At 36.0% G+C, this 13513-nt stretch overlaps 1 protein-coding gene across 1 annotated transcript; it reads right to left on the bottom strand.

Annotated features, from left to right (window-relative positions):
* Nucleotides 1–1669: 1669 nt before the first annotated feature.
* On the bottom strand, nt 1670–2677 carry LOC120189227 (ethylene-responsive transcription factor 4-like). Its single transcript, XM_039192548.1, has one exon. The coding sequence runs from the start codon at nt 2615–2617 to the stop codon at nt 1910–1912; it is 708 nt and encodes a 235-aa protein (XP_039048479.1). The 5' UTR covers nt 2618–2677; the 3' UTR covers nt 1670–1909.
* Between the last annotated feature and the right edge of the window lie 10836 nt (nt 2678–13513).

Raw genomic sequence — 13513 nt, 5'->3', positions numbered from 1 at the left:
TGCAGATGAATGCCTTCCCCTTGAACTGGACGCGATGTTGCCATACGGATTGTTCGTGAACCTACCTCGGTACATATCGTAAGGAGTTGCGGATGAATGTCTCCCCATTATGACATTAAAATCATTACACATTACTGTCGTCGGGCTGTCAACTTGATCAACTTGTTCAGTCAGCCCATAGTGGGAGCTTAATGATTGACCCCGAACAGCACGCACTTGAACAAAATGTGCATACATCTCAATAGCGGCGTCTGAATAATTACTTTGAGCTTCAACCATAATTTCAACATCATCGTTGTTTGAAAATTCAAACGCTGTATAAGTTAATGGCAACAATGATGTTGGAAATCTATACTGCAACGACGATACTCTTCTACTACTTCCAACATGAATCTTCATCGAAATCTTCGTTATCAGCTCCTCAAGAGTTATGTTTATCTTAAATGATATTTTAACACACTCATTTGATACGAAAACAACGATGGTTTCATCTTCTCGAATTCTACCATCATAATAAACAATAACTGAAAGTCGCGCCATTATTTGAGTTTAAAAGTGAGGCACAATTAAATCTGTAAAAAAATAAATGAAACAAACCTGATTTAATAAATTATATATGAACGAACATATAACACAATAAAACTTTTACGCATCAACGTAAATAAATTAAATAATATAATTTAATATTATTACCTGCACCGCAAAACTATTTCGACGTATGCTCCCGCTTTCCAATTTTACAAACATAAAAATTAATTGAAAATAATTAGTATAATATTTTTTTCAAATAATCATAATAAACAATAAATATAATAAAAAATTATAACAAATTTACCTTATAACGAAAAATCGCACGAACTTCTAAATAAAATATGAGAAGATTGCCAGAATTATTAACTCGTTGGCGGAATTATTGTATTAATTTATAAGTTGAGAAGAGAGATGTGAGAAATTAACCGGCGGAGAATGATATTTATAGCGAGGAAAGTTATACAAAACGCGGTACCTGATCCCTGCTATATAAAATTATGTCAGAGTAAAGGTATGTCGCGGTACCTGCCCCGCGCTATATAAAATTATGTCGGGAGTAAAGGTATAGCGCGGTACTTGATCCGCGCTATACCCCTACGTGACGTATAACGCACTGTATGGGTCGCGCTATACCCACATGGCGCCAGCTCACCGTATAGCGCGGTGTAGATATCATCGTATAACGCGATGCATGGGCACGTTTTACTGCTAAGGATGTTAGATCAAAAAATATTATCTGACTGATATTAGATCGATAATATTATCGATCACCTGTGATATATCGGGAAAATCGCCCTATTTATCAGCCCCTGGTTTTGTATAATTGAGACAAATCTGGTGTTGGGAATATTAGTTAATATATATATATATATTTCAACTGTCCTAAAATTACAATTTACATTACCCATTTTGGGTTCAACCATTTTTTTCTTATTAAGTTACACAACAAATTAAGAAAAAGTTGATACCAAATCAATTCATCCACCAACATAAAAAATTAAAAATTATCTAAATTAAGATTATTCCTGCAAACCAGAATATAATAAATAAGCATTGCAGGAATTATTTTTCCAGATTCCGGCCACCGTAATATTTTTAGTAAACAAAACTGAAGGAAACTTTTTTGGTGCTCAATTCATTGGAAATTTTTAAAAAATACAGTAACTACTAATGAAACAACGGAGAAGACGAAGTTTCTCTGCTGCAAAAAGGGTAGTTCTTCAGCTAAACTATACACATAAACTGATAGATCACATCAAATATGCCGAAAATTTCTCTTTTTTGGGTATTTTCTCTAATTTACCTTCGATACAACTGAAGGAACATAAAAAAAATTCTAGCTTGTTTCCGGTTGGACGATCGGCGAGTACGGAAAAAATCAGGCGATTTCCGGAAGAGCGGGCTGGTTGAGATCGATATTCAGAAGGGGACCCCATTTGACGTCGTGGCGGTTCAAATCGACGACGGAAGATGAATCAGAATCGATTTGAACGCCGTCGTTAAACGTCGACACGTGGAAATCATGATGATCGAGTTTCAGGCGTTGAAACTGGTGACCGTTCGGCCGAACGAAAGGATCATAGTAGAAGACTTTGCGACCGGGGAAATAAGGCACTACCGAAGCTTGCTGGAAAGGAAACCGAACGGCCGCCGTTGCGTAGCCGGTAACCGTCTCACCTTGTACGAGGTTGAGATCCAACGGCGAAGAATCGATCACGAGAGCCGGCTCACGGCTGGATGATTCGACCGTGCTACTCTGGCTAGGGCTACGGTTGTTGTTGTTTATGTTATTGCCGTAACTTTTACTGTCATTCCCTTTAATTAGATTTTCACAAGGGACGGGAAAATTAGTCTTAGCCTTGGCGCCGCGAAATTCCCGGGCGGCGGCGTCGTAGGCTCTGGCCGCTTCCTCAGCCGTATCAAAAGTTCCTAGCCAAATACGACTCTTCATCCCCGGATCTCTGATCTCGGCGGCGTAACGCCCCCATGGACGCTTCCTTACACCTCTAAAATGAACCTCATTATTATTTTTCCCGCAACCGTTGCCTCCTCCCTTGACGACCGCCGTTTTTTCCTTCGGTGCCATTTCTAAAGGAAAAACGATTTTTTTGTTTAGATAATGGAGATTTTGTGTGGTGTTGACAAAGAACAGATGGCGAAGTTATTCTTAATTTATAGGAAGGGGAGAGTGGAATCGGCGAGGAAATAGAAACGGAATCAGTCAACGAGGGATTTGACTGAAGAGGGGCGGCTTCGTAGAATAGAATCGAGTGGGTGGCGGTTTGGTAAATTAACGAATCTAGATTACGTGGCACGTGTCTTCGAACACATCATCTACGGCTGTTGTATAACACTGTTCATTGCTTGAGGTGGGTTTGGTGGCTTCCATCTCACTCTACTTTCCATTGCGTCGTTTCACATCCCTTTTATAAAAGGTATAATAACAAAATTAACCTCAAAATTTCCACAAATGGTTATTTTAATCATATTTCTTAGAGCATTTAGTCTCTAGTATTTTAATTTTTTTTTTATCAAAATAGCTTATTGTGCCACATCATGTGTTTAATTGATAATGTGGTACGTGTTACATTATCACTTTGATTATGTAATACATATTATGTCATCAGTAAAACATTTATGGAAATATTATGAAATCAATTAAACATGTATAAAAATATCACGTTATTATAATTGTTTTGAGTAACACAATGCATACCTCACCATCAATTAAATAAATATAATATATTATGTTAATAATATGTATCGATCATTTATATAAATGTTGAGGGTTAATTTTGTTGCAAGGCCTTTATAAAAGTGGGGAATAGAGCGCGTGTGGTAATGATGTGAAGTGGGAAAGTGGGAGTTTTCAAAAGAAGCTATCGTCATATTCTGCTATCTCGCCGCGTGACATTGGTTTAGCGATACGATAAATGGGGGGCTAGTGGCCGGACAGGCCTCCTTTTGAACCGCTCGCTTGAAGCAAACATGTGTTTTGAAATTATCCAAAAAAAAAAAACATGTGTTTTGTTAATGGATCCAATCAAGTGCCGCCATGTCCCATTTGTTCCTTAACGCGTGTTGATTGGAACGTGAAAAGGTTTTATCACTCGAACAACTGCTGCCCACATGATTTGCTTCTGACGTTTGCTCGTGTAGTATCGTTTTTCTCCCGACAGCTCCTTTCCTCATTCTCGTTTGTTTTTACGTGAATCACACGCTCTCTTCTTTCACAATTACTCCAATGGTTATATTTTTTCCATTTCATGTGTTTGAGAAAATAGAAGAAATAAAAAGTGGGCTTTAAAAACGAAAAAGGGTTCGAATGTTGCCTTGACCGTTTGAAGCTTTATCGTTTGAGAGCTTTTTCGAGGAGCCTATCGGAGTTAGGAGGTCGTCGGATCGAGGAAAGTAAAAAGGGTTTTGATTTTGGGAATTTTAGCTTCGGTTCATGACACTTTGGGTCGATCTAAGCACGGTTTAGGGTGGTGACCATTGCAAATCGCGGGGCCATCACAGGCGCATGGTGGCCAATCTTTCTTTTTTGGTTTTGATATGCAGCGTCGCTTGATGAAATAAGAGGGGGAGCTCGTGAGAAGAAGAAACAAATCGGGTAAAAAAAAAACTAGGGCTTAGGTTTTCAAAGCTGATAGAAAAGACAAAAGATGGGCTAAATATTTGAAATAAAAGGGATAATTCCCATTTAGTCCCCCGTAGTTTTTTAAAACCTCTAATTTAGCCCCTTTAATTCCATTTAATCCCTAATTCCTTTTAAATTCAGCCCTTAATTTCGTTTCCCTTTTAATATAATCATTTTATTTATTTATTTATTTATTATTATTTATTATTTTTATTATTTTATTTCTTATTGTTTTTATACGATATTATATTTTTTTTCTATTTGTTTATCTTATTTTTATTTTATTATATATATATATATATTTTATTTGTTCTTTTTATATTTTACTTTTTAGGGTTTTTTGTTATTATTTTATTTATTATATATATATATTTCTTTTTTATTAATTTTTTACTTTGTTTGTTTATTTATTTATTTATTTATTTTTATTTCCTTTATGTTTTTTTATATTATTGTTTTTGTTTATTTATTGATTATATATAGTTCATTACTATTTTTTCCTTTTATTTATTTTCTTTAGCTTATCTTTATTTTTATTTATTTTTATTCTTTATCTTTTTTTTATTTTTATTATATTTTTATCTTCATATTATTTTTTTATTTCATTTATTTTATTTTCTCTAACTTATTTATTATCATCATATCTCTCGACTTTTTAAGGATACACTTTTAAAGCTATCAGAGGTAAGTAATTCGGGTCTATTTTTACCTTTTTAATTAAGCTTACAATTTTCTTAATTAAAGAAACTGAAAATTATGTTGTACCGAAAGGGCTATTCAATGGTGTTAATCATTTCTTGATTGTAACCGACTCCCGAATCCAACACATCTTTGGTAAGACGCAGATTAAGTAAGAAATAAGGTATCCGACCGATCAATTTTATTCTTAAAATAAATTATCGATGGCGACTCCAATTCGTTTAATCCACGTCGAAACCTAATTTCGGGCTCAACCAAAAGACGGCCGCGACAACACCAAAAGTAAGATAATTTAGACACTTATTTTTTGTATTAAGCCTATTATTTTAATAAACTTTAAATCAAATTCTAATCTTATCTAGAGAGGAGAACAAAGATTCTAGGGAATTGAGGGATGGTCTTACTAAGTCTATGACTCGTAAAATAAAAGAAAATAAGAGAACAAATATGAGAAACTTTATCAACCTACTAAATGTGTTTACTTAATAATAAATTTATATCTAAATTAATTCCATTGAAAATAATAATTATTTTTCCTTTGAATATTAAAAAGGGGTAAACTTCGCATTTAGTGTATAAATTATCAATTTTGATTTGTTTTAGTGCATACATTTTTAAATTTTTCAAAATCATTCCGAAAGATTAGTTTTTGTTTCATTTTAATATCTTATCAAAAAAACATAACGAGTTTAATACCTTAACTATTAATTTTAGCACATCAACTCTCAATTTTTTTCATCAAAACTTAACATTAGGTTTTGAACAGGATATTAAAATGAAATAAAAACTAATTTTTTTAACAATGAGGTACTAAAATATAATAAAAAATAAACTTTAAATATAATTAAAAAATTAAATATAATTAAAAAATTAAATATTAAAACAAATTAAAACAAATTAAAATTAATAGTTTAAAATACTAAACACTTAATTTAAGATAAAAAAAAAACCGAGGGAAAGATAATATCGGGTAACGAAAGAAAATGAACACGCGTTGAATTGATAAACTAGTTAATACTGCTATTATTATTAGAGAAAATCGTCTCAGTGACCAAAAAAAAGTTATAATATACGATTTTAACCAACTTTTTTTGGATTTGCCAAAATGACCAACAAATTCGCAACGCGAAATAAAAATCGCAACGCGATCCCCAGAATCGCAAATCAGTTTCCAAAATCGCAACGCGATTCTTGAAAATCGCGATGCGATAGTACAAATTCGCATTGCGATTTTACATAATCGCAACGCGAACACATAAATCGCAACGCGTATCCGTAAATCGCAACGTGTATCCGTAAATCGCAACGCGTATGGGTAAATCGCAATGCGTATCCGTATATCGCAACGCGTATCCGTAAATCGCAACGCGTATCCGTAAACCGCAACGTGTATCCGTAAATCGCAACGCGTATCCGTAAATCGCAATGCGTATCCGTAAATCGCAACGCGTATCCGTAAATCGCAACGATAATCCGTAAATCGCAACGCGTATCCGTAAATCGCAACGATAATCCGTAAATCGCAACGAGAATCTGTAAATCGCAACGATAATCCGTAAATCGCAACGAGAATCTGTAAATCACAACACTGAAATTTTGGGTATATAACACTGAAATCATAAACTAAATCCCTAAATCGCAACTCATTCCATCTCCATCTATCACTCTCTCCGGCGACATCCGTTCCTATATCCAACGACATCCTTCCCAATCCGGCAACAAGTTTTAGTTTCGCAGCTCGTCTGTTTAGTAAATTAATTTACAACCATGAAATCATCTAATGTTGATCATGTTTGGATAGATTTGTGTTTTGGAGGGTCATGGGATAATGTTCATGGTGTTTTACAATATATGCCTTTACCCATGAATCTTCAACTAAAATTGTCTTTACAAAAGTTAACTTATGAAACTCTAATGCTACGTGTTTCAAATAAATTGAATTTAGAGCCCCTAAGTGGATTTAGGCTATCTTATCAGAGAAATGGTAAAGTTTATTTGTTAACCGACAATGAAGATGTTGAACGATTCATTGCTTACATTAGTGTTTCACAAGATGATGTTACATTGTATGTTGTTGAACCTAGAAGTAGTATTGTTGGGTCAGTAGCGGGTAGTAATCAACTAAGTTTTTCTCAAAACCCACAACCTTTCTCTAATCCAAATCCCAATCAACTTTCAGCACCAAATTCCGGTTTTCGTATTGACCAGTTAGACGATGATGAGCCAACAGAAAAAATTGTGAGTACTAGTCAGTATTCGAAATTTGGTCTTGGTCAATATCCGGACTTTGATATTGGTCAATACACGGATTTTGATGATGTTTCAGAAGAAGAAACAGACCATGCGTGTAATGATATTGATATTGGTCAATACCCGAATTTTGATGATGAAACAGCCGTTGCCGAAGAATGTAATGTTGATGATAATGAGGAGGAAGTTACGACTGTGAATGAACATGTTGAACATCCATTCTGTAATTCATATAATCCTGAAGAAGAAAAAGAAGAAGAAAAAGTCCCCGAAGAAAAGAAAATGCCACGGGCGTATAACTGGAATATGCCAGAATTACTTCAGATACCGGAAGAAGAGTTGATAAAGAAAGCAGTTGATTGTTACACAAAAGTTATTCGTATCAAGAAAGATGATTGTTTTGATACAAAGGAAGACTTGAAGATAGCTTTATATACGAAATGTGTGGAAGATGGCTATCAACTAAAAGTTAACAAATCAAGCAAAGATCGTTTCGAAACAAGGTGTATGATTGACAAAAACTGTACGTGGCGTATGATTGCAAAGAGAATAAAAGATTGCAAAATGTTTCAAGTTAGGACTTTTATTGATAAACATACATGTTCAAGAACCCAAGTTTTTCCTCACCATAGACAGGCAAACAAAAAGGTGTTGGGTGGTTTTCTGGCTGAGTTAATGTTTTTGAATGGCAGGGTATATCGGGGACATGAAATTATGACTGACATGAATGCTCGGTTCAAGATTAGTATATCATATTCTCAAGCTTGGAGAGCCAAATGTTATGCCTTGGAATTGTTGAGGGGGTCGCCAGAAGCATCGTTTGCCCAACTGCCAGCTTATTGTCACAATTTAAAGCTGAAAAATCCTGGGTCGGTAACTCATATCAAAACAGATAGAGATGGACGCTTTGAGTTGCTGTTTATCGCCATTGGTGCTACGGTTAGTAAATCAATATAATTTTGTTGACTCATTTTTGTTAGTTACATGCATTTCACATTTAAATGATTATATTTCTTGTGTATATTATTTTGTAGATTCGTTCGTTTATTACTTGCATGCGCCCAGTTATTATAGTTGACGGAGCACATTTGAAAGGTCAATACCTTGGAGTAAACTTATTAGCAGTAGCCATGGATGCTAACAATGGGATATTGCCAATAGCTTACGGGGTTGGCAAATCTGAAACCTCTGATTCATGGACATGGTTTATGGGGCATCTTAGGGATTGCATAGGTCCTATTAGCAATCTGACAATCATATCCGATAGGGCAAACTCAATTGACAACGCTGTTAGAAGGTGTTTCCCAGATGCTTTTCATGGACTTTGTGGTGTTCATTTGTATAGAAATCTAAAATCAAGGTCTGCTGGTATAAAAAAGCACAAATGGACATACTGGAAGGCTGTAAAAGCTTATCGGGAAGTGGATTTCAATAAGCATATAAATTGTTTAAGACGTGTTTTGCCTCAGTGTGCTCAAACACTAGAAGATGTCGGGTTTGAAAGATGGTCAAGAGTACATCAACTTGGAGCAAGATATGGTTTCATGACGTCTAATAGTGCAGAATCAATCAACGCTCTAAGTCGTCATTCCCGGAAATTACCCATTACTATGTTAATGGAGTTTTTTCGAGCCTCTATTCAACAGTGGTACTACAAGAAAAGAAACCATGCAGGTATTATTTCTTTGAATTCGTAACTTATCATATTTATATATTTTACTAAGTATTGTTTATTTAAATTTACAGGAACATTGGAACATCGTGTTACACCATGGACTGAAAAAAAGATAACGAAACGTGTTGTGAAGTCAACGTCATGGAGAGTTGAACCATGTTCAAACACTTTGTTTCAAGTACTGGATAATAACTTAAATGGGCTAGTCGATCTAAATGCAAAGACGTGTAGTTGTATGAAATGGCAAACATCTGGTTATCCGTGTGGCCATGTTATAAAAGTTGCTCTTCATTTAAACCAAGATGATTCAAGCGCATACGCTATGGATTGCTACACTACAGAAGTTTATCGACAGACTTATGCCGAGATTGTCTACCCTATTCCACATCCTTCTGAGTGGGACATACCAGATGACTTACAAACAGTTTTGCCACCAGCCATGGACAGAAGGCTACCTGGCCGACCAAAAAGTCACGATCGTATACCGTCTAAGGGTGAAGAGAAGAAGAGATCGACATGTAGTCGGTGCAAGGAAAGTGGTCATACAAGGTTGACATGTGGATCACCAGTGCCATCAAAATCATCTTTTCCTCTACCAAAATATGGATCCTCATCAAAATCCAAAGCTCATATGGTGTCAAGCAAAAGGCAATCATCTTTAAAATCCCAATCACGATTGGCTTCACCTTTTGAGACTGTTAACTTAGATGATTTTTAAATGCAAACGTTGTATTATGTGGATTTTATGTGTGAACTTTTAACATTTTCAGTTGAATTAATGACTCAGGCCAACCATTTTGACTTAACCAACTCTTGTTATTCAGTTGTTATCACTATTAGGCATGCATTTGACTATCGCAACACGGAAAATACAATCGCAACGCGAAATGAAAATCCCAACATGAAAATCGCAATGCGGAAATGAAAATCGCAACGAGAGAATCGCAATGCGAAATGAAAATCGCAATGCGAAATGAAAATCGCAACGAGAGAATCACAATGCGAAATGAAAATCGCAATGCGAAATGAAAATCGCAACGACAGAATCGCAATGCGAAATTAAAATCGCAATGCGAAATGAAAATCGCAACGAAAGAATCGCAATGCGAAATGAAAATCGCAACGAAAGAATCGCAATGCGAAATGAAAATCGCAACGAGATAATCGCAATGCGAAATTATAAACGCATTGCGATTTTCATTTCCGCATTGCGATTTTCATTTCGCATTGCGATTCTCTCGTTGCGATTTTCATTTCGCATTGCGATTTTCATTTCGCATTGCGATAGTCATTTTTGCCTTCAACATAATGCAGATTGAAATCAACAAAATCAACCATTACATTTCAATCAATTAAACAAGCACAAATAAGAATTATGTTCGCATCAATTACACAAATCAACTTTTACAAATCATCTTTTACAAATCAATTAAACAATCAAAAATAAGCAATAATTCTTATTTCCGATCATCTACTATTGAATCAACTTTTACAAATCAATTAAACAATCAAAAAACAATCAATTAAACTATTGAATCAACTTTTGCAGCTCGACATCATTTTCACGCAGTTCACTTCTGAGATTAACCTTCAGAAACCAAACATTTGTTCAAACAACACTTTCTACACATCTAAAACCTACAAACAACAAATTATTGAATTCTAGTTACTTAACCAAACATTTTCAAACCAAAAGTATATAAACTTACCAATTGTTTATGGACATTTTTATAACGCGGATGCAGGTAGGCAGCGTCTCGTATATATCGATTTAGCCATATAATGCCAAAACCACAAGCCTACTGCAGCTTTATCTCTATCGGTGGGAGGTAGATACTTGATGCTTCCCGTCGTCAAACGCTCCAACGCCAAGCATACGAGAGGACCACAATCTCCTCTGGCTCCGCTCGTTTGTTGTGGCGCGGTCTCGTCTCTAATAACTGTAATATTGAGCTTCTTTGGCTTCTTGTTTCCAGAACGAGTCCAATAATTGATCGCATCCAAGAATTTAGCCAAATGAGAGCTCCATCCCTTAATAACATCTCTTAAATCAGCCAATGATATGTAATTTATCATGCTGTCATACACTATTGTCTTAAGGGATGGGAGCTGAAGCTCGACGAGAATCCAATGTTTACGTTCCAAAACAGGGATAAACACCTGCAATCATAAGTAATAATTAATTCATTTGCGCACTTATTTCATAAAACCTTTAAACTCAATCTAAAATAAATACTAACCTTATCGACCTCCCACCATGCAGGATAAAGTTTAGCTTGTCCATTGCCCAAATCAAATGATTCATCTCGTGCATTCTTCAAGTGAACGGCGTGAAAAGACGTCGGCATTATTGTATATCGTATATTTTTATTTTTTTTAAGTTTTCTTATTATTAGAAGACGTGTCACCCACGCATCGATATGCTGTTTTACAAAAAAAGACATATATTAGTGACTTACATAAATTTAAAAAAAATTAATCAAATTGAAATATAAGAAAAATATAAGACTTACCCCCCCATCGAAATAGCCATTGTCTTCGACCCCTAATAATACGCCCCACCAAGGCCGTTCAAGTAACAAAAAGATATCATCGGTGAGCTTGCATATGTCAGTGAAACACCCCTTGCTCCGCTCATGTAGATAAAAATCAACTGCGGTCTTAGCCCAAAGGGTGTTATCCAAAATTGTGTCCGGTAGTTGTTCCCTCTCCTCTTCAGATACCGGTATGGTACTGGCCGGTAACTCATACGAGAGCCAACTTGAATCCATCATGTCCGGCACGTCAGAGGGTTTCTCAAGAAGCCTACATATGACGCCATGTGAATCGGGCTCTTGAATGGTGGGAGGGACCTCTTCAATGATGACAGTGGCCTCTTGAACGGTGGGAGGGGACTCTCGAGGAATGATATGGGGGGCCTCTTCAACGATAGGAGTGGACTCTTGAGGGATGACAGGCGAGTCGGGCTTCTTCTTGCGGTGTCTTCGCACTATTGGGGTGTACGGAGACTTAATAGCACGTGCACGCTGTCTGATGCGTGAACTCCGTCGTGCAAGCATAACCCGACGTAAAGCATCCACTCTATCGGGCCGCTAAATAATTAAATACAAAAATCAGTAAATAAACAGACATGATATTTAAACAGTGAAAACAAAGACAAATATGTTTCAAACTTGCATTGTATTCACCCAAGTCATTATTCTATCATAGTTCACAAAATGCATCAGATAACAAAGAAAAATATGTTTCAAACTAATACCCTGAAGTTAGTATTTGTCTTTGTTTTGTCTATTGGTTGAAGTAATGCAATTCATTCAAGTTTCAATTTGCAGAAGAAGAAATAGTTTACTTTCGCAACACGAAACTTAAAATCGCAACGCGAAACCAAAATCGCAACGCGAAATGAAAATCGCAACGACAGAATCGCAATGCGAAATGAAAATCGCAACGAAAGAATCGCAACGCGAAATGAAATCTAAGTGAAATGGTTAATCTATTATTGAAATGACCAGTAAACTTATCATCAGTTTCAATATGAAAAACCTACAATAATGCAAACATTTCAAAATAAAAATAATTAAAAAAACTAACCCTCGGAGGTTGATTTTCCATTTCTGAATATTGTGAGGGATTTCTGACCGTGAATGGTTGTGAGGGATTTCGCCGGAGATGGGGACGGAAATCTTCGGAGATGGGGACGGATTTCTTCGCCGTAGAGAGTGAGAGATGGAGATGGGACTGAGTTGTGATTTTAGGTTTTAGGTTATGAGTTGCGATTACGGGATTTTGTCTTAATATTCTTTTTGTAATTTGAAAATAAAATACGCGTAGCGATTATAATGGCGCTTTAAATATCGCGTTGCGATTTACGGTATTAAGTCTACTATTAATAACTTGTTTATATATATTATATGAAAGTATTTGTGTTAACTTACATTATTTATTGTGGCATATGGTATTAAGTCTTCCCAATCCAACAGAGTTTTCCTCTTCCAGGAAATAGCCCTGGGAATATCATTTGACGTTTTTTATTGCATATGTACGCATGCTGGGGAAAGCCTCGAATATCCAAATCTACAAACAATATAATAACAAAATTAGTAATTGTTAAATAATTAATTATAATTTTAGAAACATTATATAGAAATTCTTACCTTAAAGGCCCAAACAAAGCCTGACAAAGTGTATTTGGACCCATCGCCCCGCAAACTTTTGCGGTCATCAAAGGCAGACGACAACTTAGTCCAGGTAGCTTTCCATATATACGAACCCCACGGAAACAGATTCCATGCATTCAGGTCCTCTACCAATATTATTAGCTCCCGATGAATAGGTTGTCTGGCCTCTCTGCCTAAAAAGCCGGCATACACAAGTAGTAGAAGGCATACTCGGACAACATCGACGTCTTCCATCCGAGTGAAACCAGCTTTCTTATTAAATAATTTCTTCAGGTCGTCAACATGTAGGTTCGGCTTCTCCATTGACTCATCCGGAAAAACCCGGGATAACCATGATGGGCGGGCGATATGACGAGTGTACCGACCTACATCATCGTGTCCGAATCGTAGACCAGTGATTAAGCAGAACTCCTTCCGCCCAAAGCAAGTATACGCTGGTGGAAAATGAAACCATATCTCTTCCTCACCACGTTGTATACTGTCGGGTAGATTTGATGTCATGGTCTGAAGCCACAAATGGGTCAAATTAGCATCTCCACC

Source organism: Hibiscus syriacus, unplaced genomic scaffold (genome assembly GCF_006381635.1).
Source record: "Hibiscus syriacus cultivar Baekdansim isolate YM2019G1 unplaced genomic scaffold, ASM638163v2 tig00004072_pilon, whole genome shotgun sequence".
Lineage (NCBI taxonomy): Eukaryota > Viridiplantae > Streptophyta > Magnoliopsida > Malvales > Malvaceae > Hibiscus > Hibiscus syriacus.
Note: the sequence above shows the minus strand (reverse complement) of the source record. Positions and strands in the feature narration are given on the sequence as shown.